This window comes from Esox lucius, chromosome 2 (genome assembly GCF_011004845.1).
Source record: "Esox lucius isolate fEsoLuc1 chromosome 2, fEsoLuc1.pri, whole genome shotgun sequence".
NCBI classification, from domain to species: Eukaryota; Metazoa; Chordata; class Actinopteri; order Esociformes; family Esocidae; genus Esox; species Esox lucius.
In genome coordinates this window covers 30,729,696-30,757,207 of record NC_047570.1, presented here as the reverse complement: position 1 = coordinate 30,757,207, position 27,512 = coordinate 30,729,696, and the positions used below count along the sequence as shown (strand labels likewise).

Genomic DNA, 27,512 nt, shown 5'->3' with positions numbered 1-27,512 from the left:
TATGATTATGAAATGCCTTTAGAAAAGCTTTGGAAATATCTGTATGGTATTAACTCTGAATGCGTAAGTAGTAATTCTATGTTTTTTTCTTTATTATCTTGAAGCTAACTGCCATTTATACAGCTCATAAAAATAACGTTTTTTGATGCTACTAATACATTTTGTGACAACAGTAATCTGATAATAATGTCATGTTATTTTGGGAATAAAATGTTTTGTGTTGACCACTGCAGCTCCAACCTCACGAGCAATCAATTATAACTGGTTCTCAGGGAAAAACCTGGCTTCAGGATACCATAGGCTTACTGGACAAAATAAATACTTATGCGGGTGTAGCCTACTTCAGGGGCACACGGAAGAAACCTATTCAGTTGGTGGCACGTAAACTGTAAAAGGTTCAGCTTAATATCTATTTTGACAGCTGCCACATTGTCTACGCGCACTGGCCGTGCTCAGTTCGACTATCGATTCGTTTAGTCTGACTCCATGCCATCAGCTCACAAACATTTAACGCAGCGGAGACAGACGGAGCGGAGGGACACTGGAGACAGTCGGAACGGGCGCATCGTTCGGATATAGGGCTAACGGTGCCCTATCAGAGATGGGTTTTCTCGCCCAAAGAGGCAGGAGAATAACTTGAACCGCATACTTACGTCATTGGCTTGTTGTGGTTTTTTTAAAAACGTTATATGGGCAAGTTATTTGAAGTTTAAAATGTGGGAGATGGTGGTGTTGTCGAGAGCGAGGTCTCCTCTCCTGTTGTCCTGGACAAGATGGCAGCAGTGCAGGCAAACTGTACATGGTGTGGATATATAAGTCCATAACATGTTCAGAGAAGCCCTGGATTCTATCTATTGTTACTCTATAAGAAGGTAAGCGTTCACCTATAAACAATGTGATGCTGTTTGCCCAGATAACAATCTCGCAGAACGAGTTTGTTATAAAACAGCTGGTTATGGATCTTGCTCATTAACGCTGTTAGCCTAGCTAGCTAACTAGCGTGAGATGAAGGTTCCACGTAGTAAGCGTCTCATTTCAGCCGTTTTTTTATACAATGAGCTAAAATGATAAACTTGAAAAATATATTATTGCAAAAAAAAGTCGTACCAAAACTGTATACATCTAGCTGCGTTACCTAGCGGTCTAAACATAAATGCAAGTCAGAAAGCTGGTTGTTTGTTTTTCAAGCTGGTTGCAGTTCGAGGTTTTCATTAGTGTGTTTCTATTTTGTTAGTAAACGTTGCTACAATACTTCCGCTAGTTAGGTAGAAGTTGTTAAACAGAAAGCCACGTCAAATCTAAGGTTAACCGCTCACGTTAGTTAACTAGTATACATGTCTTTAATGTGAACAGCTAGCCAATCGCAACAAAACTTGACATAATAGGTACAGTACACGTAGCGTATGTGATTATAGTACTAATGTAATGGCTGACTAACTCGCATCAGCTGTTCACGTGTTTGTAATAGGATTACATGTAGACTGGACACATTATTTTTATTTGGTTTTATTATTTAGCCAGCTGTTTTCAGGTGCACAGTGAACTACAGTTTCACCGATAGCAATCAACAGCATATTAAACATTACATGTCTGAGAAATTAACTCGATCACAGAAATACTGTAGTCAACCGGGCGTCGCAGAGTATCTTCACGTCTGCCTTTTGAGAACCCTGCTGAACAGGGACCAACTTCTTCTCGCACTGGAATATTCTGAGGCTCAAATAAAGAGGTTTCGGATTAGCCTCCCTTGTAATTGAGTTATTTCCTCCCAAAGTTAGCCTATGAGGCCTGTCATGTACCCACCTTCAAAACTACCATCCTACCCCCCCCCCCCCCCCCCCCAAAAGCTTGTTTGCTCGTCCTGTGTTGACAAGTGTTCTGAACTGACTGGTCTAGCTTTATGGCCTTGCATTCTTCTCCCTACTTTTCATCTAGCTTGCCTGTCTTGAGCTGTTATTGCCTCATAGTCTGAAGTGCACTCACCACTCCTTCAAAAACACAAAAAAATATTGCTGAAGGATTTTAAAGAGGGCCTACTAAGTGGCTTTTGCCAGCATTTTTTGCTTAGAGATGAAAAAGCTAGATGTGCCACAATGCCAGGCTTGTTGGTGGTGGTAGAGGCATTGGACGAAAACTGAATAGGTTTCTTTTTAACTGCCGGACAGTCCGCTCTTTGGCTGGGTATGAGTCAGTCAACCTTTTCCAGGAAGATTGATAACTTACTTGAGAGTTTGGGCCGGGTGTCCCAGCAGCCCTCTTGTCCATGTGTGCAGTATTTTAACAGTGCTGTTTCATTCAAGAACTATTCGATACCCTGATTAATAATTTAATTTCATTAGTTGTGTTCAGCAACATTAGCCTAACCATGGCCTTAAGCCCTGCTGACACAGTTACTTACACAACCACCTACAGTGTGCCCTCAATTAGTCAAAATCAGATGGGTTCATTTCTTTTTCCTAATCTGAAAGCAGTGCAAGATTGGATGAAAAACTTTCGGGGGAGCGTCTCGTGGTCTCCTGGTTTAAAGCAGCACCCTTGATGTAAGTTGTCATACTACTCATGTGATCTTGCTTTGAGTCCCCCCCCCCGCCCCCCCCGCCAGCCTGCCCGCCCGCCCTCCAGGCCATGAATGCAGTTTTTTTTTTTTAATTACCCTAAACCCATTCTGGGATGAAGTCAAACACTGTGGCTTAAGAATGTAGACACACAGCCTGGGGTCAGGGCAGCCTCTGTCTTTGTGTGATGCTGACGAAGACCCCACCCCCCCATCATTGTCTTCCTAAGCTGCTGTAAGTGGGGCGTTTGAATATTCTCTCCCTCTACCACTGAGGCAGACTGATGTTTGTCCAGTGTGTCACAGCACAGTATTGACCTGGCCAGAAGTCAATTTGTCTGGCGTGTCTCTTAAGTGGAGCACGACATATGCAATTTGTTCAGCGTCAGCTTTTGTTTACCCATTACCGTTTATTAGCGAGTCCATTCAGTTCGGGCCTTGTGTTTGTCACGTGCCCGTGCAGTCACAGAAAACACGTGCGCCGTTGTTTCTGGTGAAAATAATCCTCTGTGGCCATTAGATAAAGGCCCCTTTAACTTGTGGAGCACGGGACCTTGTGCGAGTTTCATCTCCACCCCTGAAGCTGTCCGTTTTAGGAGACCACTCACAAGACAAGCCTATAAAAAGACTGATGCGTTGCCTCCTGTCGAAGGCCTACTCTTCCAAGTGGGATTGGGCACATGCTCAACTAAGCCCTTAGTGGCTCACTGCTAGTCCATTCCATTTGAAAGTTTAGTTTAATAATATTGGGATTTTAAATTCAATACTCGGACAGTGGATGGATAGGATTTAACCACCTTGTTGATAGGCCTAGCCCAAATAAGCTGCAAGTTGTTGTGTAACCATCAATAGCGGGTTACTCTTTCTCCAGGTGTTTTATGTCTGAGAGTTGCTGCCGGTCAGACCCGATGCTCTGTGTTAGAACTGGGGTGCTCAGTAGTGTTGGGTTACCACCCCTGTGATGGGCAGACAGGCAGCGCAGCATTGGGCAGGTAATGGTGTGGTGGAAGAGGAGATGCTGTGGTTCTGCTGTTGTGCCTGGGAGGACAGGCAGTGTCTTTCTGTCTGTGTGGATTGGGGGGTTTGGGCGGGGAGGTGGGTTGATGAGGTTACGCACGTGTCTGTTTTACATTTGGCTTGTAAAATTACCCCCCCCCCCCCATGAGTTCACTCTGGGTTTTTCCAAAGAGCTTTATGATCGCGAGCAGAACAATTCTTTGTGGTGCGCAGAACTCATTTGGTGCTATGTTGGGTTGGAACACCAATGAGATAATTTACAAAGACTGAGGATAACATTTGCCCTTTAACCAATGTAGGCTGGCCAGTGATAGGCTATCTTCTGGGAATGTGTCTGGTTGTAACTCTAGTCACTGAGGGCTGAGAAGCTGGACTGTCTTTGAAAGGCTGGGCCTCCATCTGAGAGAGTTTGGTTTTTTAATAGCTGAGTTTCATATCTTTTGCTTTTCTAGAACCTCTCTTTGACTTCAAATCTTATTTCTTTGATCTTGGCAATAGGCATCATGCAGAATTCCTGTAGGTTGTATCTTCATTGTTTTTATTGCTTGCAACATATAGAAGACAGTGAGATCCAATGTAGCCTACATTTGAAGGATTTCTTTTTTTTATTTTAATTTTTTTATCAGCCCAAAAAATTAAACATTTGGTTTCTATTAAAAGCATAATGACAGCTACTTCCTGTTTTCTTAGTTCTTTTGTTTACTGTTGAAGGGTTTAGGCATTATCGTATCCTTGAGCCACGGCTTGGTTAGAGCTAGAGGTGCCTGGCAGCACCTAGTACCATACCAGGGTTTCCTAGCCACCAGGTCCTTGGTTAAAACTCTGACGTACATTCCAAATTAGACCAATGAATTGACTGGAAATCGCTATCAACAAAGATCTGCTATTCTGCTAGCATACTGTCACAGCTCTGTCTGTCATCCTCTCCACCCTGCTTTCTCCGCTGGTGATGAGTGTAACGCTTTACTGCATAAATCCCTGGAGTACTTGCTCTCCTTAACAGGACAATTTTATTTACCACAAGTTCTTATTTTATTTCTTCCACCAGTATCAGCTGTAGCTGTTCTTGCGCCCCTCTCATCTTCGCGTCTCAGGTAGGCTGTTGTTCTACCTCGCTCCACCTGGAGCATTTGTGCCGCGGTCGACAGGTGTTCTCTGTTTATTTTTTCCACCCCTCAATTTAATTCCCAAACTGGTCTGGCTCAAAGGTGAACCGTGTGCAATTACTTTGAGCTGAAGGCTGCTGAAAAAACAAAACAAAAAAATTTGTAGCTCAGAGTGTAACGTGACTCCAGGAGGAGTCTCTTGGCCCAGCGCAGGGAGTATCAAGCTACAGGAGGTAATAATAGCCAGGGCCTACAGCTGCCACTGTTGGCTTTGTTAAATAAAAGAGACTGAAGTCTTAAGTCGAGTTTGGTCCCAGAGACCTCGTGGAAAGATTTTAAATTGAACCTGTGGTCGCATGAGACATTTCAAAAATAAAAGCCCCATTTAGAGCAACAGGCTATTCTGTTATCTTGTCTGAAAGGCCTGTTTTTTGCTGCCCTGTCACCAAACGACACCATAGGGCCTGATTGTGGAGAACAGTCTGAGGAATGAGGCGGGCCTTATCAGACGGCTTACAATATGGGCTGGGTGGTGCTTTCCGTTGAGCAGATTTACTGTTGGATGCATCTGAAATGCTTTGTTACAGCCTAGCCCTGCTGCTCTGGGGGTTTGGCGGAACGACATGTTTCCTTTTCTCTTAATAAGTGGGTGTTTGGAGTCTTGGTTGTCTGAATACGCTTAAGGCGGGAGATTTGAGCTGTTAGTCCGATGGCAGCTAGGGAAGTACCGTTTTTCCACCATATGGTCTCATTCAGACTGAGGTATAGAAAGATGAGACTGGAGGCTCGATAGCGCAAGTGAGATGGTACTTTGACTAAAATGACAGTCCAGTCTCCAAACTGGTGCTCCCAACTTAAGGGCAGGAACACTGCAACAATTTAGCAACACCAGAAGAATACGCAAGCAGGCCAATTCAGATCTTTTATGAAATAATATTTTGAGCAATCAAATCTGCTCTGAAAAATGTCTGGTGTAAGAATTGGATGTGGTCGGCCTGTAAGAAACCAAGTTGTTGGCAATGGATCAGAATCAGGCTGCCTTTGATGACGGATCCTATGAGTCCTACTAAAAAAGCCCTGAAGGATTAAGTTCCTGTCTTTTTGGACCACTATATATTTCAATCAAATTTATTTATAAAGCACTTTTTACATCAGCATTTTTCACAAAGTGACAACTGCGTATAAAATGCCCTGGCTGTTTGTTAGGTATGCATGGTGCACGACAAACAATACATCAAAAGTGTTGTTCAGTTTTTCGTGTAAGGGCCATATCACATGTTAATAGAGGGTAAGTTAAGGATGTTTTTAGATTCTTGTATCTAAAGGTCCCAAAATAGAGGTCCATGAAAATAGAGAGCAGAAATTTGGTTGCTCTTCAGAGTCCGGCTGACACCTAACACTACACCTCCAGTGAATGTTGGTTAACTAAGGCCTAATTATTTACAGTTTACTGTAGACTCAATTTCTGTCTGTGCATTTTAACTTCAAGAGATCCCCTGTTCTAAAAGTTGATTTGATGTTTCCTGGAGCAGATCAGCTATTTGGCCTCGTGCTCCCTCCGCATATCTCCCAGGGTCCATTCTGTCAGAAAACCCCCCAGGTTGGCTGGGGTGGGTTTATATTGGCACTGTGTGTTTCTAATCAGGCTACTCTACTGGACACCTCCCTGCATGGAGCGTTAACTGTCTTGAGCTAGTTCAAGCCCTGTAGCAGTATGCTTTTCCCCTTGACCTACTACCATATATATATTTTTCCCTAGCCCTTAAACAGGCTTGCGGTAATGGTGTTTGAGTAGTGAATCAATGCTCCTTTTTGAGAAGTAAAAAATACACTAAAAACAATGTATATTGCGGAGAGCATTGCCGTTCTTTCTGCTCCAGCCCCCTGGGGGTGAGTGAGGAGGTGCTGCCTGCATCTTTCCGTTATTTACTGTAGTCCTGCTGTCGATGTGATGACCTATGTGGACGGTCTCACCAAGTATTACAGCCACCTAACCACTGCGGGTTGTTATGAGACAGATGAACCACGGTAGAGACAAGCCTGTGTATTGGCTGCTGACTACTGACGGTCTAACGTCATTGGCTGGCAACACAGAACATTTGGCCTGCCATGTTTGGCCAGTATTGATGTGCTGCTGATCACTGGACAGTTGGGTTGAGTAGGTGTCTTTGGTGACTGTAAGGCCCTGTGCCTCATCGGTCCCTCGGCTATAGGAGAAGTGGGAAATGCTGGACATAAAGAGTAGTGTTCTCGGTGCTGACTCTCTCTGTTTGGCCACTGTAGCTTACTCTGTCCTGTTACGACCCGGCTTGGTTCTGCCAGTCGTGACAAGTAACAAATGGGGTGGATTCCATGTGAGTCATTTATATTCAGGAATTTAATGCAGCGTCCTATTGAGAAATGTCCATATGAGGGAATACATTTATTATATTTTTAATGGCCTGCTCAAAGTGGCATTTCTGAAGTGCGTAAGTTTTGATTCTCTATCTTAGTTCTGACTGAAAGCTTTTTAGTGGGGCCTGACTTCTGTGCCACCAATATTGAAAACAAAACAAATCTTTCTTTTGGTTTCTTGTTTGATTACATAATAAACCTGGATTGCATTGTGCTGTTAAGAACTGGGTAGTTTCAACTTGTAGGCCTCCAGGACAAAATGCTATTTAATGTGCCTCCCCTTCTGCACTAGTTTGGACAAGTTCTGAACATTTAGTTGCTTGGTGTAATTTGTTTCAACCTTGGCCCTTGCTTTAACAAATTTCTTGTTATTGACAAAAATATGACCTTTTTTTACAAAATATTTTGTTGTACTATCATTTCTGTATTACCCTTAAGGTAACTAGCTTATATTTAAGTGAGTTTTTTTTTTATAGGGATTTCTCATAGGCATCTAAGCCAAGCCACTCTGCCCCCCTCCACTCTGCTTGTTTAATCAGGATGTCTGGTGGGTCTGATATTTTGCTTTACATTGTCTTGCTGGATTTCTAGTATAGCCACATGTCTATTTTTTTGTTGCACATATGCTTTGCAGGGCTGCTGAGTTGGGTGGCAGCATGGAAATTTGCCTTTTAGCTTCCTTGGGTTTCCTGCCCTTCTCTATGAGCTTACTGATTGGCACCCGGAATGCTATGCTAGTGTAGGACTGTCTACCTGGTTTGTTGAATATAAAATAATGTTATTACTTGAAATATTGAGCTGATAATATCTTGTTAGCTCAGTTGGGAAGCTGCTTTTCAAATGACACCTTTGGCATTTGTCTACTTGTGCACATGGAATTTGTTTACGTTCAAGCCATGACTGACATCTAAAAGTGTTACCCATTCTGGCATGAATTCTATATCTTTTCCATAATAAAAACAGAGGAAAATGCATCCCTGTCAATCTGTCTATGTTAAGTGATATTGTCTGCGTATTTCCGCTAAAAGTGCTTGCTATGGGACTCTCAGCTGTGTTTTACTTTTTCCTATTTTAATCAAACTAGTTGTTGGTTGCAGGCCTAAAATATGCAGACATTTTATATAGTCATTTTCATATTTTAAAATGACTCGAACTTGAAGCTGAAACATGCGCCGTGTTTGTGTAAGTTGAACCAACAAACAGTCCTGAAGTTATCCTGTACTGCCTAGTCAGTCTAGAGAGGAAGGAATTGGCAGCTTCCCCAACTCTGAGCACGTGATGGCAATCTGTTGAAAAGTGTGTGCTTCGGAAGTTCCTTTCCGTTTTGTGCTGCTGTGCAGCAGACCGACGGACCAACATCGCTCTCTGTCCGTCCTCGTAATAACTAATGGGAGGAAATCGTCAGGGTGTGCCTTTGTGAACCTGGGAGGGACCTCGCGTAAGAGGGCAAGCAACATCTAACATGGAGGAGAGTGAGAGTGAAGACAGGTAGGCAATGACTAGGCAAATTAGTCCTGATACTTTGCTCTTGAGCTGCCTGTGCCAGCAGCCATTGAAAAGCGGGTGGCTTTTATTCCTTTATTTTGCACCCGTAATTTTAGCTTATTCCACTGTATCTGAGAAGTTGACATTTGGTTCCTTTTCAGTTTTAATTGAAGCGTTGTTTTCTACTCTGTTTCCCTATCAGAGACCCACTAACCCCAGGTCTTGTAATTCCTGAGACAGCCTGTTGTCTTTTGGAAGCTCTAGAAGTCTAGTTACTAAGCTTTTAGAGGAGGCATGCTCAGAGTCTAAATCTGTCTGGGTGAATGCATCGTTGATTAAAGTCAAAGGGCCGACAGGGAAGAGCCGCTCTGAGCTTGCTGGATGCGCTCCAGACAAAGGGAAGTAGGTCGTGGGCACTCCGGCAGGTCACGCAGACAGCCACTCTGATGAGGTCACTATGCCAGGCAGACCTGCCGCCCCTGTGCTCTTCAGGCCACTGACAAACAGTCCAGTTCTGCTACCTCTGAACACATCATCCACATTCAAAATATATTTGGCAGGGCATGGTATGCCCTGGGATAGTGTTGCTAGTTTTTTTTTTTTTTTTCTGGTAATGGGAGTGGCTGAGCGAGAGGGCCAGACCGAGCGAGAGAGAAGGGTATAAGGAGCCTTCGACTTTTAGGTCAGTATTAGGAGTGGGGATAGGCATACAGAAACGAAGCCCCTCTTTCGCTCTCTGACTCTCCTCAACGCTCTCTTCCAGCACATCAGTTGCCTAGGAACCCGCCGTGGGATGCATGGTAACGGCAGGGAAAGGTCGTCCAAACCTTTGAGAACTTAGTCATCCTCGATGGCGGTGGTAGGGGGCCTCCACTCGATCAAGCCAGAATGGTGAGGGAGTACTAGAACAGTCCCTACCAGCGTCTGTCTTCTTCCATAGGCTTTTGATTGGTCAGCTTGTGTTTTCTCTCTGGTGGAGTGGGGTTACTGCAGAGGTGTGCGTGCGGGGGGGGGTGTAGCGGGCTAAAGGTCAGCTGTGACGTCATATCAGGAGTGATGCAAGTGTTATAGCGAGACCAGTGTGGGATCTATGGTTGTTTTTACTGCTCTGGAATCACAGGTTTCTCGTCTGAGTGCGCATTTACCTCAGGAGATAAAAGCAAGCAACTGCTGTGCAAAATGCTATCCGAATGCATATGCCAGTGCACTTGTCTCCGTTCTTTAATGGAAGGACAATGTGGCTGAACCGTGTGGTGGAATTCTTGTGCAATTGCATATGCAAACATTCAGAGGGAACAGGCTTTGGAAAAAGTAGTTCTCCACCCTGTACTTTTACAGCATTCTCCTGAGAAACGGCACCATTGTGTAATGCCGTCCACAGTAATGGAGAAGTGAAGCTGTTGAAGCTTCCATTTTGTTCGAGAGAGAATTTGAGCAGTTATATGTTCATCCTTCTATCAGTTACCATGTCAACATTTAGTTTCATAGGACGATTTTTTCAAAACCATGTCATTTGAAACAAGTGTTTTTACACTACAGTAGTTTTATTTGGATGAACGAGACTTGATACCAAATTTTCAGAGAATATGTCAATTTTCGCACTCCAACTTCCAAGGAAATTTTCTGACACATACTCCCCATGGCTGGCTACTGAGGTCTACAGGTGACGTATCTTTAAGTGTGTATTGGAGTGGAATGAGCGGTGACTTAGTCTGGTCCTGTAAGTCTATCCAGCTCCAGAAACAGAAATAAAATGCTGTAGTTGGGAAGCAACCAAAAACACACTGATATCGAAACAATCCCACTATCTCCAGCGACAGCACTTGTTTGATGGAGGGCACCGTATTAGTTACCTGGGAAACAACATTCAGTGAGTTTGTGCCTTCCAGGTTATCAGTCTGGCCAAAGTGCTGCGCGTGCATTCGTGTTGCATTGCAGCAAGACTTTCTCATTGCTAATGTGAATCAGAAAATGCATTTGCATTGTGTGTTAACGTTATTTCAATTAAAATGTTTTCAATGCAATTGATTGAGCCTTCTTTAGAAGACATGATTCATATACTTTTCATGTACCTTTTTATGAATGTAGATGTGTGGAATGTGCTAAGTTCATTTGCCACGTGCTCCATTGTTTTATGATGACACTGCAGAAGAGGTTCATTATTTACCACTATCAAATCGAGGGGTAGTAGTACAGCTGCGGTCTCACTAGTTTTTTTTTTTCTTTCTGTCACTGACTTTAAGCTTTCATTTTGGCAGTTAAGAAATGGCCTAGCTAATAAAGCTTTGTTCACACTCCCAGCCTTAATGCTCAAATCTCTTAGGATTCCAAATCGCATTTTAAAACATGACTTTGGATTTTTCTGCATCTAGACCGTGAGGTCTGACTTAATACAGGCGCTTTACTGGTTCATGGAAATCATCATAAATTGTGAAAAACAAATATAAATGTAACTTCATTACATTATGGGCCTGTTTTATAATAAGTACATCTTTAAGGGTTTGTTGAATATAGACTGTTAGATCGACTTTTTGACCGTGTGCCAACCACAGTGACGTTCTTCTATCCGCTACTGCCTGTGTTACTTTGTCATAGGGCTTCTTTACATTATGAGAGAATAAAGCGCATGATAGTCTTATCTAGATTTGCATAACAATTTCCATAACGTTTGAATTTACAATTAAGTACAATGCAGGATTGTGACCGTCAATCTCGTGAAAATCGAGCGACGTGTGTGCACTGCATGAAAACTTGCTACAGTTCCAATACGTTGTCTTTACACTTGCAAAACATCATGACTTTCTCGAGCCATCAATATCTGTGAAGTTAAACAACAAAATAGACTAGCGTCTCGAGTCTTCCTGGATATTCCTCGGGAAATGTGGCATAATGTAAAAAAAGATCATAGTTACGAGACTCCACAAATAGCTTTATTTGTCAACAAGAGACGACGTTGGACAACATGATGTTTAGGGAGTGACGGAATCACTTCGCGACAAATGAACATTGACAGAAGTCACATAGCTAGCTATCAGATTGATGTGGTAGTAAATCGGATAACAATGTGGTTTGGATTGTGGCTTGACATCCGATTTCATTATTGTTTTTATTCAGACTGCAGGAAGCAAATTTGATTGGGATTGAATAGGGGATACAAATTGGATCAGATTCTACGGAGCTGCCGTTCTCTTGACTTGCTGGTCTTGCTCTCCGACTAGAGGCCTGCATTGCAGCTTGTGGCTATCGTTGCTTAATATGGGGTGGTAGGGGATTTTCGATGTAACGTTCCAACCAAGCCCCCCCAGATGTTTGTATGAAGACAGTAGTCGGAACTGTATCAAGATTCTATGCAGTGCGCAAGCATGTCGCTCGATTGAAGGCCATGGTCCTGCATGGTATGTCTCAAACGTGCCGGTGTAAATTGAAACGCTATGGAAATGATTATACTAAGATAAGTCAATCTTGCTTTTTTTTTATCTCTGTCTCTCTCATAATGTCAATAAGCCCTTAAACCCCTTTGCCCTTATGGTGCCCCTCATTTCTATGCTTTGAATACCCTCACTAAGGTAGGCATTTGAAATAGACCATCAGTGTGAAGAAGCATTACTATTGTTGGCTCTTTGGATCTGGTGAAATGTGTCATTTGGCATGTGATTAACACGTGAGACTGATTCAAATTTGACCTAACTAAAGCATAATAAACTTCTTAGAAGTGACAATATTGTATTTGGAAATGGCCTAATAATAGCAAGTGATAAAAGTGGTGACAGTTGCTTTAAGGGTACACAAATTAGTGCTTAAGTGGTAGAGTTAGTTGCACTTATTAACCAGGGTCACTCCCACAGGACCTTCTCTTTTCAGTTTTGTGTGTGTATATTTATATATATATATTTATATTTTTATTTTTATATTTTTATATTTATATTTATATATTTATATTTATAAATATATTTATAAATATATTTATATATATATATTTATAAATATATATATATATATATATATATATATATATATATATATATATATATATATATATATATATATATATATATATATATATATATATATATATATATATATATATATATTTATTATTATTTATATTTATTATTATTTATATTTATTATTATTTATATTTTTTTTTTATGTAACTAGTGTTTTTGAATGTTCAGCTGAAAAGCTTAACTTTAGCCTGACCATTCATGTTTTGCTTTAGCTTTAGGCTGTTATATACTTTTTCAATTACTTTTATTAATTGGATTGTCATATTGTTTCTAGTATCTCTAAAGCAATGGATTGCATCGTTGTTTTTAAATTGTCTTTTGCTCTATACCTGAGTATGAGACGTGAACACTCAGGTCTGTTTGACCTGAGAAAGATCCACTTAAGTTTTAAAATGTTGTCAATAACTTTTTATATTTGGGGAAAGAACAGTGTACCAGCTTTTCTCTCTATTCAACGTTTCTGTAGTAGCCTAGCATCTAGCCAAAGTAATCTTTGATATGTAAGTGGATGAGACTTTAATGATATGCTAAATTTGTGTCTACTCTCTTCTACTCTGTCCAGGTATGGCCTCACAAGTCTTGGTCTACCCACCACACATTTATCAAACCCAGACAAGTGCCTTTTGCAGTGTGAAGAAACTCAAAGCTGAGCCCAGCAGCTGTGTGTACCATGACAGAGCCCCTCCGCGAACCTATCTAAACGGCAGGACCCTTGGCATAGCGCATCCGACCAAACTAGCTCCTTCGTTCACGACCCGAGGCTTGGTGGCCGGTGTGAGAACGCGTGGCGGCGGGCCGGAGCTCATTGTGCAGACAGTGGCTGTGCGTGGCGTACGCAGAGAGCAGCCTAAAACAGGAACAGACCCGGCGGAGACCCAGCAGCACCCGGAGACAGGGGCGGCTCCCTCGCAGGGCAAGTGGCAGGAGAGGACCGACCGAGGCAGGAGTGGAGCAGGAGGAAGGGGAAGGGGAGCGGGAAGTGTGGAGGGAGAGGCCGGAGGTGACGAGGAAGAGGACGGCAGCGGAGGTTTTAACTCGGCCGACGGCTCCCAGCGATGCGGGCTGAAACGTAAGAGCGAGGAACTCGATAGCCGTCGGAGCGCCATGCAGATAGTGGAGGACCAGTCCATGTTGTCTGCCATGATGCAAACTGCGAATATGGGGAACCCGGCTGGTGTGCCCGCGCCGCCAGCTGTAGGCGGTGGAGGAGGAGGAGGCCCAACCAAACAGGGAGTGAACGGGGCGGCAGTAGGGGCTGACGGGGACTACCAGCTTGTACAGCACGAGGTCCTCTGCTCTATGAAGAACACATATGAGGTGCTGGACTTCCTGGGCCGCGGCACCTTTGGCCAGGTGGTGAAGTGCTGGAAGAGGGGTACCGGCGAGGTGGTGGCGGTGAAGATTCTGAAGAACCACCCGTCATACGCTCGCCAGGGCCAGATCGAGGTGGGCATTCTGGCACGTCTGAGCGGGGAGAACGCGGATGAGCACAACCTGGTGAGGGCCTTCGAGTGCTTCCAGCACCGCAGCCACACCTGCCTGGTGTTCGAGATGCTGGAGCAGAACCTCTATGACTTCCTGAAGCAGAACAAGTTCAGCCCGCTGCCGCTGAAGGTGATCCGGCCCGTGCTGCAGCAGGTGGCCACGGCCCTGAGGAAGCTGAAGACCATGGGTCTGATCCACGCCGACCTGAAGCCGGAGAACATCATGCTGGTGGACCCGGTCAGGCAGCCGTACAGGGTGAAGGTGATAGACTTTGGATCGGCAAGCCACGTGTCCAAGGCTGTGTGCTCCACGTACCTCCAGTCGCGGTACTACAGGTGAGTGTCTCCAAGGGTTGGGAGTATTGGTGGGTCACTGGTCTTTTTGTTGTTGTCTATAACGATTATGTTCTGACTGCATATCCTAATAGTCAGAGGATATTGAGAGATCCTTTTAAAATATAGTCTCAACGGAGTCTTCTATTAAAATATATTCTGCTATACAGCTTAAAATATAGTTCCTTCAGCTGCTCGGGTGTCCACTAATAATAAAGTAAACCAGAGTATGTCTGTCCTTAGGCTGGGCAAGGAAATGTCTGCCCTTCTGCATAACATCCTGTGCATTCAAGAACTGCATACCAAGACCTTTAAAAAAAAATAAAAAAATCTCCCTGCGGTGTTACTGGCAGGGGGTAGACCACTCATGTCCTCTCGGCCTGGGAAAGGAAACTATTTTCTCAAAACACACTGCAACACAATGGGGCAAGACAAAAAAAAAAACTGTGACTGTCTGTTTTGAGTTTGTGAACATCACTCATTGCTAGCAGTCGTGGTAAGGCCGGGTTAGAATTGAGCTGTTACCCGTCTGCAGGATTTGTCTAGATGTAATGGTGAGCAAGGATCTGCTTTTAGCAAAGTCTAGTCCTAATGTAGAGGCCTGTGCTTATTCACATTTCATTTAATATTGGTGAGGGGCAAGTACACCGCTGTATGCAAGCATTCACTCTAATATAATGTTAACCTGTATTAAAAGGATGTTTCCTGTTTAGTTAATATCAATATTTCATGCTCACCAGTTTAGCCTAACTTTTGTTTTGTTTTTAATACAGCCAAACCCCTCAAAGTTATTCCGTTAGGAACCCTGATGCGTAACATGGCAGCTTATCTGGTATGTTTATGTTGAGAAGAATGCCTGTGTTTTTTCTGGTCTTGGACAGGAGAGCGGAAAGCCCACAAGATGAATTACCCTTGGCACCACCTTATGGGCGCCGGTAGTTTTAGTTTCGAGAAATGGGCCCTGAAATGATATGAACTGTTACATAAGATGCAGGTTTGGAATGACCCAGTTTCGTGTCAGTCAGTAGTCTGTGGTTTTTAGCTTTCTACGTCTGGGCTGCTTTTCCGACAGTCTGTTTGTCTGGCGAGAAGCCGGTTTTGTGGACTCGGCCACACCAGCTCAGTTCCTGAGAGGTTACACACGCCAGAGGAAGACCCCGCAGGATGGCTTGGTTTTTGTGACCGGAAAATGCATTTGTCCTCCTTTTTAAATAGAAGGCAGTGTAGTGTCTCCGAATCCCTGATGGGCAACACAAGGCTAATCCAGTGAACAATATGCACCATGGGGAAACTGAGTGTTTGTCGAACAGCACAGATGTGTTGTCTTGTTAAATGACATGGTGAAGTTCTAATGGAACAGCTTTAATATTGCTGTCAGTGGCCGTCTCCTCCGAATGAGGTCCTGGCCTTGCCTTAGGTGCCATTAGCTTCCGGATGCATCACCACATCCTGTACCATATGTTGTGTGAGTGATTGATGCCACCTGGATGAAGGCTTCAGTTTTTTTAATTAGTTTGCTTTGGCAGTGCTCTTTCTTAATTTCTATGAAGCCTGTTTCTCTCCAAGTGTCTCCAAATAGGCCAGAGTATGTCACATTCTGCTTCTTTTGATTTGTGCTCTTGGATTGCTCTGCAACGTATATTATGTAGCCTATTCTTCACCGTTGTTTGTTCTGGGAGGGCAGGTCTGTCTTAGTAGTACTCTGGCAGCCAGGTTTCCTGTTTTCCGCTGCCTTAGGAGAGCATCTTCAGTCGGCCATGCTGCTTGAGGGCAGAGGTTTCTAATTGGCCTAACCAGTTATATTTAATGTCTCTGTTCTTGGTAGCGAGAGAGAGGGAGAGAGTCTGCCATGCACTGCAGCCTAGTTCTGTACTGCTTAGATTAAGCTTGGCTAGGCTAGTCTTACTTTTGTCTTGCTTTTCCATTGGTTTACTAACTGACAAACATGGACAGACCAAAAGCCAGGAAGCAGGCTTTCACTATAATAAGCAAGCCTTTGTAAAGGTTACAGCATAGAAGACACATTTCAATTGAGATTCCTTCTGCCCCACAATGCAGCTTTATGTCAAGACCTGGGAAGTGTTCATTAGCACTATAAATGATCCTTACCCTGTGCATCTTTCCCATTCCTGGATCTTCTGTTGGTTTTCACATTGGGACAAGGTCTCACCCAGGCACTGACTCACTTTGGGACAAGGTCTCACCCAGGCACTGACTCACTTTGGGACAAGGTCTCACCCTGGCACTGACTCACTTTGGGACAAGGTCTCACCCTGGCACTGACTCACTTTGGGACAAGGTCTCACCCTGGCACTGACTCACTTTGTGACAAGGTCTCACCCTGGCACTGACTCACTTTGGGACAAGGTCTCACCCTGGCACTGACTCACTTTGGGACAAGGTCTCACCCTGGCACTGACTCACTTTGGGACAAGGTCTCACCCTGGCACTGACTCACTTTGGGACAAGGTCTCACCCTGGCACTGACTCACTTTGGGACAAGGTCTCACCCTGGCACTGACTCACTTTGGGACAAGGTCTCACCCTGGCACTGACTCACTTTGGGACAAGGTCTCACCCTGGCACTGACTCACTTTGGGACAAGGTCTCACCCTGGCACTGACTTACCTGGTCAAATTTGAGTGTGTTCCCATTCCAATTCTGGCTTTGTGCCGCATATCTTCTGAAGGCATGTTGGAGAGGCTCTAAATCTTCACACACTCATGCACTGGAGGTGTAGCATTAATTACACTCATAATTCAATAATCACCACAAGCCCATGAACAAGACTGTGTGCGACACGCATTGTATCCAGGGAAATCAGGCCGCAATGTCTGTTTCTGTCCCAGAAATCAACAGTCTGTCAGCTCTGCCTTGTGCTGAACATGCTTTCTACGTCTACATCTTAGGGATCCATGGGCTTCCTGGGTTTAATCAGTCTCCCTATAGCCCCATCCTGGGCGTGGTCCTGTAATGTTGTACTTGTCTGTTTTGCAGGCTTGGTACCTGGTAAATTGTATAGGTTGTAGTACTATACGTAGTTGTGGGCACATTGGGCCCCACCTCCCCATGCTGTTGACGGTCAGGATTAATGTGAGCGGGTGTCTCAGGCTGTGCCACTTCTTGTGTGTGCTGCATTGCTCTCGGCTGTTGATGGTCCAGTGCGGTTTGTTCCCCTGTGAAATACTGGATTAAACATCCTCCATGATCTATTGCCCTATGTCAAACCCCTCCTCATCCCGTGCAGGTGTTTTAAGTCACTAAACCTTATTCAGAACGTATGTTGATCATTAACTCACCCGGGTGTGACTGAGTAACCACTGAACCAACTGAGTTTAACCTGGCTGTAGGGAAGTAATGATTGGACTCCATTAACAGCCTACATTTTCATCCCCTTTTTTGCAGTCTTGGTTCTAGGACTGTGTGCCGCTTTGATTTGCAAGTTATGGATTAAAATGCTTTCCCCCCCCCCCCTCTCCCCTGTTTAAAATGATGTCACATGGTGAAGTCACCGGATGACCTGTGGTGTATTTTTTATATAGGCCCTGTCCATTTAGAACACATGCCATCGTTAATCATGTGCGGACCGCCGTTTCTAACTTAATGTTCTCCTCACAAATCACCCCCAGCCCTATCGCCCGAGAAATTGCTGTTGATCTAGCCGAATGCGTAATTAATGTACGCGGCAAAGCCAGCAGGCCACCTACGGAAATACCTATTAGGTGCTAAAAGCCTTGGAAATCAGTTTGCCCTTCTTTCTCAGATTAATGGCAGGTTTAAATCTTCAAAGTGACTTGGAAGGAGTCAGGGATGAGTTTTATCTCCTGATGTTATTCCCTAGAGCAGTTTAATTACCTCCTAAAACAACAATACCACAAATGTTTTTGTGAGAGTTTGAAAATGATTGAGTTACTTATTTATTATATTCAGCTGTATTAATAGTTTTGTTTATTTGTAGGTTATTAGTCCTTCTAAATATATTTTTTGGTTTCAGTTATTAGATTTGGCCTAGGGTGGGGCTGTGAGAAAAGTTTGATCCCAAGGCATTCTGCTGAAAAAATAGGTTACCTCTTGAAAAAGTTTGAATACCTTTTCCCTAGAGTCCAGGAGAGTAACTCACTAGTGTAGAACGTTTGTGGTTATATTACTCGGTATTTGGTGGTTTCTCAGTACTTCTAAATCTCGGGTTGGGAGATTTGACTGATCACTGAATGCAGTTTATTGAAACTTTTATGGTATCAGATTCAGTTCAAACCGACAGTTAGGCAGTTTGATCTGAGAAAGTCTGAACAGACTCACGTATAGGCTTCACAAATCTTCCATAGGGAACAGATGTGGGGGGTGGGGGGTTTGCTGTTTGTTGGCTAAAGGCAGACAGAATTATACTCATGTAAATTACTAATGCCAGTATCACATAGCCTGGCCTAATCCTCTACTCATGCAGTTTTCTCCATAGATAGCAAGACATCTACTTTTTTGAGAATGTATTTTGTTATAAGAAACATGCATGTTTAAAATTGTGTTCCAGCCTTTTCTAAACAAGGATTTGCAACCCCACATTGGGTCAGCACATTTGAAACCCTGAAAATATGTAGATTTGTACAGAAACAAGGTTACTTCAATAATCTCTGCTAGCTGAGAAATACAGTGGTAATTAAAAGCCGATTCGGTTTTCTTCCTACAAATCTGGCACAAACATTTTATTTATACAAAAATAATATTCTGTCCACATTTCTGATAAACCTGGCCCTAGTTACAGGAGTTTCCTTACAAACTTTTCTTTTATTTAAGCACTTTGAAACTTACTTGGTGTGGCTTTAAGTTTAAAAAAAAAAAAATCTATTGGACATCTTGACCGAGTTACAGGCCTAAAAACGAACGGTACTTGTGTCAAAGACGCTGAAAACAAAAACAGGGTTTTTGTTCTAAGGGATGGCAATATTATGCTCTTACCTCAGCTATGCCTTGAGCTAAGCCATTTAGATTTTGCCTAAAGTCTTAGTACGGTGTTAAGGTTGGTGGAGTTGGCAAGATACTGCAGGAGGACTTGGTCCCAAGGCTATGGTACGATCGCAAGATGCAGGTCTTTTAATTGTACCTAGAATTTCTAAACAAACAGCTGGTGGCAGGGCCTTTTCTCATAGAGCTCCACTACTGTGGAATGATCTGCCAATTAAGGTTAGAAATGCAAACTCAGTGCAAACTTTCAAGTGTCTACTAAAAACTCATCTCTACAGCACGGTTTATGATTATGTGTAGCCTGGCCCGGGGGCGTGAAGGTGACCAGAGGGCTTGATACTGTCCACCCTTGCTGTCTTGCCAGGTGGGCTCTCGTCGCAACTTAGATGCCCTCCCTCCAATGCCTTTCGGGGAAAGAGTCACTGGCTTGTTGTTGTCTCTCTGTTGCGCACTTGTGCTGTCAATACTCCTCATTCAGGGTGGATGTGGTTGGTGGGTGTCCCTTTGGTTGATGCCTGGCAATGTGGGTGGATTGATTTCCTGCCCGTTGGGCCCTGTCCGGGGCCTCCCCCGGGTAGGGCCACAGTCTCACTGGACCCCCCAGTCTCAGTTCCAAGGTCTTGTGCTGCTATACTATTGTGCTGGGGGATTGGGTCAGTTCTCCTTCCCAACTAAGTTCTCCTTCTCCACTATAAATCGTTGATTATGAGGAATGCATTTTTGGAATTTTCCCAGTCTGCTCCCGTTTTAAACTTTAGGAGGACATGAGGTCCTGGTCCACACCTGCGGAGTACCTGGTTTGGGGGGCCTGTTGCTGTCCCTGTCCTTGTCCATTTAGCCCCCATTAATTTATTAATTATTCCAATTCCTTAATATCTCACCTGGCACAGCCAGAAGAGAACTGGTCACCCCTCTGACTCTGGGTCCTCTCTTGGATTCTTCCTAAAATTTGGCCTTCTTAGGGAGTTTTACCTAGCCAGTGAAATTCAACACTACTGTTTGCTCCTTGGGGTTTAAGGCCGGGTGTTTCTGTAAAAGCGCTTTGTGACAACTGCTGTTGTAAAAAGGGCTTTATAAATACATTCAATATGGTATCTATGGTATCTGTCTTAGCATGGGATGATTTACATTGCATTTGAATAGTTCATGCTACCTGCACTGAGCTGGCTGAGCAGTGTGCTGTAAAGGGAACATATGCAAATAATGTATGAAACCTGTGTCTGGGTTGTCCACCACCCCCGCCCCGTGAGGTGAAATGAGATGAATTGTGTTGACCAGACTGGGTTTTCTTCAGAAAAGGGGGGGGAAAGCGACGCGCTTGCCACAGCCGACTTGGTTATTCAAATGTATTCTTTGTTCAACCCACGCACGAACCTGCGCCTTTTGTAGTGCTGCTTTTATGTAGGTGTGTTATTGTAATTTGGCTCAGTCCCACACCTCTTGGTCTGACAAAATGTTGTGAGAAATACGGTACATGGGGCTGAACTTTAGAAGTATACAAACATCTTAGCGTAGGACACTTATTTTATTTTTTTTGTTTCTTATTTCTTGTCACTACTGGAATGGTGGATTTTCCTGGTAAGCGATGCTTTATTAGCCACAGACAAAGATATCCCAGGAGTTCTAGGAAGTTCTTTGGCTGGAAATGAGTAACTACAGGGGAAGCCACAGGAACGCATCTAATATAATGGCATGGCCTTAGTCAAGCCTGTCATTTGCCTTGCCCGGAATTTTCTGTCAGTAGCAGGCCAAACTTATGTTAGGTTGAATCATTTTGTTAGATAAATAGGCCTAAACCCATTGACTGAGTCCTGTAGAGTATGGTTGTCTTTAATGATCAATCAGTCAAATGTATTTCTAAAGCTCTTTTTACATCAGCAGTTGTCACAAAGTGCTTTTACAAAACACCCGGCCTTAAACCCCAAGGAGCAAACAACAGTAGTGTGGAATTTCAGTGGCTTGGAAAAACTGAAATGTATTTTTTTTTAACTACAGAGGGACCAGGCTCAGAGGGGGGACCAGTCCTCTTCTGGCTGTGTCGGGTGAACATATTAAGAGTACAAATTGTAATCCTGAATAAATGCCTGTGGGTTGAGTCCTGAGTCTATTTAAACCTAGTCCAGGTCATATGGGGGTGGGGGGTCAGTGGAGTGGCAGCAGAAATCATGAGTGCTCAAGCATACAGAAGGGAATATCGGTTGCCGAAAGCTACAACCAAGGACAATGTTTGATTTTGCCAGTTAAATTGTAGTGATTATTTTTCATTGACTTGCTTTATTTTTTCCAGAACAATCTTTAGATGTGGGTGATTTGGATAGGATAATGATACAAACCTGATGGGGGGGTATTGGCACGTTTGAATGAACCAGTGGTTCAAATGAACACTGAAATTAAGTCAGTCATTCAATATTTTTTAACAAAAGCTTTTATCATAATCTGCAAACAATTTTCGGCATTCAGTGTTATATTTGTAATTCTGCCCGGCTTGATCTGTTTTCCTCTGTGAATGTAATCAGCCGTTATTCAAAAAGAGCTGTTGAGATTGCCTTCCGCTGCACCAGAAACCTTTGTAGGATCTCCAGCACGCTGTTCCACTGGGTCACCATGTCAATCAGCAGTCAGTGTAGAGGCAGGTCTTGCAACTTCTGCTTCTCTTTAAGGTGTATGTGTGTGTCCGTGTGTTGTGATGGCAAGTCCAAACGATTTACGAAAATGGTAGGAGTCCTTCAATCAGTAAGTATACATCAGTTTAAGAAAATGCCATTACACCTAACATATTAGCTGCATTATCTATCTCATTCTATGAAGAACTTTATTTAATGTCAGATAGGCCAATGTCACACACATTGGTGTGCATGTCAGCTGCAGAATTGAACGCCCCAATATCCTCTGGTGAGCTGCAATCTCTTTTTCTCACAGACGCGCGCACACGGAGACGCAGGCCTCCATTCATCACTTCTGGTAAATCCACCAGAATTCAGGAAGTGACTCAATATAGTAATGGCTTACTGTAGCCCAACACTGTAGTTAGGGACTTTGGGCAGGAAGTTAAGTACAGTGTGCAGCTAGCTGCTCTCTCATCTCTACCAATCGAAATCTTAGGTCTCTTACCAGGCATTTTATCTACTCATTAAGAGTTTGGAGCACTATATTGCCTACTTTCAATAGAGGGCCATGCAGAATGATAATAAGCCCATAATGTTTAGATTGTGTTGTAAGAAGTGGCTCAATTAGGGTTTTTCTTCCACCTAATGGGTGATGTCAATTTACTAGGCAAAGATGGAAGCAGGATCATTTGTGCCACGAAGGTGGCACCGTATCAATTTAGTTGAATAAATGGAGAGACTTCCCTTCAAATGCAGTTTGTCAATTTGCCAAAAATCTATTGGATGACTTTCAGGTGACTTTTCTCTCCCCTCCACTGCATCCAGGTTGTGTGGGAAGTAAAAAGAAAACGTGCCTGACGTGCTCTCCATTTTGATTCACTTAGCTTTCTCAGTATTCAGCAGTGGGGTAGAATTTCTCACACCCCTCCCCTACCCCACCCATCATAAATGTAATAACATCCTTTAATATTTCTACATTTAGATTTTTAACCTTCAGCTGTATTTTGTATCTTCCATCAAAATAAATGGAGAAATATACTCAAAGGTCTTGGCAGACCCACTGCCATTCCCCACTAGGGTGTGGAAACCCCAAATTGGAATACCACTGATCAGGGGAATATTTTGTCTTTTCCCATGGGCATATTCTGTGTTTCGTTGCTTCAAATCCACCACCATGACCCCCATTTCCTAGCGATGGTCCTGAAAAGGCGTTGACTGCTAGGGATTAAACTGTCTTGGGGAGAGCCCAGAGCTGGGTTAAACAGCGAGGGCTTCATCGCGTCAGTATGAATTTCATGGTACCTGATAGTTATTTGTACATTTAGTAGACCGACTTATCCAGGGCCCCTTCTAACGATCCTGGCCCCCCTTGCGGTCACTGCCTCCGGTTAGAGGTCCCCCTCAACATACGGAGGGAGGAGCATGGAGGGATCGGGGTGGAGAAGCTGCTTAAAATAGCAGATGGGAGGGTGGCCAGTGCCGTTCGACATCTATAGATGGTGAAGCTCGCTGGCAGCCTGTGCAGAATAAGGTCCGGGTGAAACACAAGAGAGCGACGGCACTCAACGGTTCAAGGTCAGCCAGCTCCAACGTCAGCTGTTTTTGCTGTCTGCGTGTGGCGTGTTGTGTGGGTGTGTGTGTGTACGCACAGGAGGCCGCAGAAGGCCTGCGTCTGTTGTGAGTCAGTGTGGTTTCTTCACCCACTTGCTCTCTCGCGTTCAGGACGTTTGCCTGGGCTTTCAGACATGATTCACGCCGCTTTTGGTCACCTCCCCTCTGAAACCGTTTTGGTTGTGGCGTTTTTAATTAGTTTAGAATTTCTCCTCGCTGGGCTTGAGTATAAAACCGCCTTTTTCCCTCTGCTCTCTTCTCCAGACTGAGGCCTGTTTGTTGTTCTGGCTGAACCTCGTAATTGGAGTCTTCAAATTGAAGCCCAGATGCCGGCGAGGCACGAGAATGTTCCCTTAATTACGCCTCAGCCAACGCCCCCAGGTCCTGTCTTCATCAGGCCTCTCGTGTCTCTCTTTTACGAGCCTCTGCGTTGGGAAAACTGCTAAACATCATATTAAAGAGGTTCTAATTGCTTTGAGTCAGCAGTTGATTTGGTCTACTGCTATGTTTCTCCATTTTTTTTTTGTTGTTTTTGCTCTGCATCTTTTATTCCCCTAAATTTTATGCAGTTCTTTTTTTTTATTTTTATTGCCTGTAGCGATTTATGTAGAAATTTATTAAAACGGGATATGCACTTTTGAAATAAACCTCTGAACACAAACCTCAGTAGCCAAGGGCTGGCCCTTGTTTGTTGTCTCTTTGTGGTGTCTGGGTTGGCTCAACTTGGATGCCATGCTGAGTGCTGCCTTTAAGGCCAGCAGCTTATCTGCTGCGTGCTAACCCTACTCATTAAACTGGTGTGTACTGTGCTCTATTCCAAAGTCTACTGCAGACAACTTTTGTTATGTTGGTGTTGGCAGTGCAAAGTGTTTGTTTTGATTGACATTGTGTGGATGTGCAAGAATCTAGGGCAGGGTGATGAAAATACAGGTTTTATTATTAATATTGGTTTTTGGGATAACGATGGAGGACACTCGCCACGCACCTCTTTGAATCCTACATCCCTCGCTAGGAAGATTTGGTTGGTGCAGGTGACGCCATCATTAGGCACTGTTTGTTTTTGGGGTCCATTTAGAACTGGCTTCTGAAATCAAATGGCAATAATCCAGACATGGAATTCAACTTAGTAAGATATCATCTAGGCTAGATGTTGAATAAGAGATGATGGCAAATTGCATTAGTGATTTGGTATTTGCAAAAAAAAATTTATAACCGTAATGCGCTAGTGCCACTGTATGTCGTGTGACATGGGCGTCGCCAGGCTCTGTTTTTTAATGGCTATGGTCACGGCTCCTTAAGCGGAAGGCCTGTCTAGAGCTTCGGACTGTGTAGTCGTGTTTGTTTGTGGATGTGTTTTAGTGGGCCTCCTGTGTTGCTAGGTGTTGTTTGGTAGCACTCGGGCCTATTAGGCCGATCTCCTTCCTCAGGTAACATTATACCTCTGTGTTTCCGTTTTGAAAAGCAAGCTCATCAATCATTCATCAAGGCTGGCCCTTAGCCTGAGAGGTGCTGTTAGCAGCGGAGCAAAAATAGCCAATCACATCGTGTCCTACAAGGGAGAACAAGGAACATTTATCCTCTATGCTAATTTATTGTTGCGCTAAAAGCATGTCCCTTTGCTACAGCTGAGACTGTCCCATCTAAGGATTCCCCCCTCTCCCTGGGTGCTGGTTCTGTCTTTTGGCTTCCCTGCTTCATGAAATCCCCAAAAAGCTACAGGGTTGTTTTTGGCCGTGCGTACTTGGCTTTCTGTTTGTTATTGAATGCCGTGCCGGGTAGGGTACTTGTCTGAGTTTGAATTTGAGTTGTGAAATAATTGGAGGAAATGAAATGTCCAGACAAGCCCTGTCCTTCGATCATCTGCTCAAGCTGCCTTGATGATGATGATGATGATGATGATCGGAAGCTTGTTTTGAAGGACACTTGTTGTCTAGGTCGGGTGTTGGACAATTTTATGTTGCCATGGCCTTGTTTTCAAGGCATCGTTTTGGCATCTATGTTCACGCTCAAACAACAGGAGGCAAACTGCAGCGTTCTGATAAAGGCCATGAGAGTCAAAATTGCATTGATACTCACTAGATAATTGTGGAAGATTCAGAAGTTACAATTCTTCTTTCTGTTAAAAATAGAAAGGACAGCTATTCCCTTCTTGTTCTGTTGTTTTTGCAGGTCATGGTCCTTCCATGAACATCAGTAATGCAGGGATCCCTGATTGTCACTAAACAAGATCCAAAGACAGAAAACCGATGTATTCAGAACAGTCTGTTTCTCAGCATTGGTGCATGGGATTTTACTGACTCGTTCATCTCTTACTTGGCTCATCGTAGCTGAGTTTGATTTTGCCCTAATCAGCTGAACCGAAATGATGATGATGACCGAGCTCTCTGGCAGAGATAAATACAGCCTTGAGTAAATATATTTTACTGGGTTGTGTGGTTGTCCCACCTATCAGTTTTAAAATGAATGTACTGTTGATGTACCCTACTAACTGGCTCGAATGTAAAATGTAGGACCATTTAATATCCCAATAAATTTTATCCCCTGGTCTTGAAGTGCTGAAGGGGCGTTTTTTATATTTTTTTGCTGTATTAACTTTTGTCCCCCTTCCTAAATGTCCCATCTACAGCCCTGTCTCGTTGCAAAAAAAATAAAAACGAACTGATTTGGAGGAACTGAAGATTGCCTTCAGGCCTTTGTCATACGCACCAAGCCATTCTGCTGTTTTCCACCCCTTGGTCTAACCAGGCCGTCACGTGGGTCAGTGAACGCATGTGACGATGCGCTCACGCAACTAACGGTCACTTAGCTTCGCAGGCTTGCAAGTCCCTGGCTGCTTGTGTGTCGCGGCGGCCATGACAAGGAAGGAGGGCAGGGCAGCTTAGTGCAGTAAAACTCTTACCTCACTATGGAATGCAGCGTCTTGCCACAACTTGGCTTGCAGTCTTTTGCACCGTCCTTCGTGCGGGGCCCGTCGTCAATGAATAGACTTGCACAGAAACGAGACCAGACTGAACACGCATACGAGCTATAGAGCAGAAAAGGCAGAATAATGAGCGTGTCTTTTTGTTCTGTGTTACTCAGTCGGTTCTCCAAAACGAGCCTTAAGTTCACCTCTTATGCCTCATTTTTCATTCAAATCAACACGTTTCCACAGGCCCTTGCAGCCTGTTGTCTAGTTAGGCTATAACACGGAGAGATTGCCATGTGTTAATGGCGTGGGCTACACTGTGAGAAACATTAACAGTGCCAGTTTAGATGAAACTCTGCTTCGTGCCATGATGGAGTGCCTCAGACCACTTTGCCAACTGGGAGGGCTGGACTTTGACTTACCTGGTGATCAGGCCACCATCCCAATTCTTAAATGAATGTAGGGTGTGGCTGGATTAAATGGCTAACACCCTATGCACGTTGCTAATAGAGCTCACCTATTCACTGCTTTTTTGAAGTGATAAGAATAAAGAGCGGGCCATTGTATAGTCATTTTAAATTGTAGGGCCTTAATTTAAGTGTCTGCAGTGTGACACAGCTCTGTCAGTTTAGCTCGACATCCCCTTCTGGTTTCCCTTCTGGCTGCCTGTCAATTGATTTGATGTGGTGACTTGCATAAACAATGTTTAGGCAGCAAGAAGTGCTGTGTGCCAAGTCTCTTTGGCCTTGTCCAGCGAAAGGAGTCTGAGAACTCCTTTCCCAACACTATTTGCGTCTGAACGCAGGCCCGTGTTGAGGTCTGCGTAGAACGTGTTTGGGGTGTTTTGGGTGTCATCGGGTGGCCGGTGCTTCCACTAATACAAGCCAAAAGCAGAGTGCTGTGCTAAGTCAGACTCTCCGTGAATTGTCCCCCGTCCACATAGCTCGGCTGACGGCAGGAGCCCCCGGCCCGTTCTTCACCCACCGATACGGATGGCTGCCCTGCAAACGTGCTCCGCGTTGTGTATCTGAAAGGTCAATGTAACGCT

At 44.0% G+C, this 27,512-nt stretch overlaps 1 protein-coding gene across 6 annotated transcripts in view; it reads left to right on the top strand.

Moving 5' to 3' along the window:
• The first annotated feature begins 495 nt into the window (after positions 1 to 495).
• Positions 496 to 27,512, top strand: part of hipk3b (homeodomain interacting protein kinase 3b) — a 57,014-nt gene continuing 29,997 nt past the window's right edge. For 4 of the 6 annotated variants that reach the window (XM_010876489.5, XM_010876464.5, XM_010876516.4 and 1 more), the window contains exons 1-2: positions 497 to 872; positions 13,126 to 14,383. In XM_010876489.5, the coding sequence (XP_010874791.3) occupies positions 13,128 to 14,383 (1,256 nt within the window). In that variant the 5' untranslated portion in view covers positions 497 to 872; positions 13,126 to 13,127. Of the gene's footprint in view, positions 873 to 8,385; positions 8,560 to 13,125; positions 14,384 to 27,512 lie in introns of those variants that run through there. The other 2 variants (XM_010876499.5, XM_010876473.5) reach the window with 2 other exon arrangements.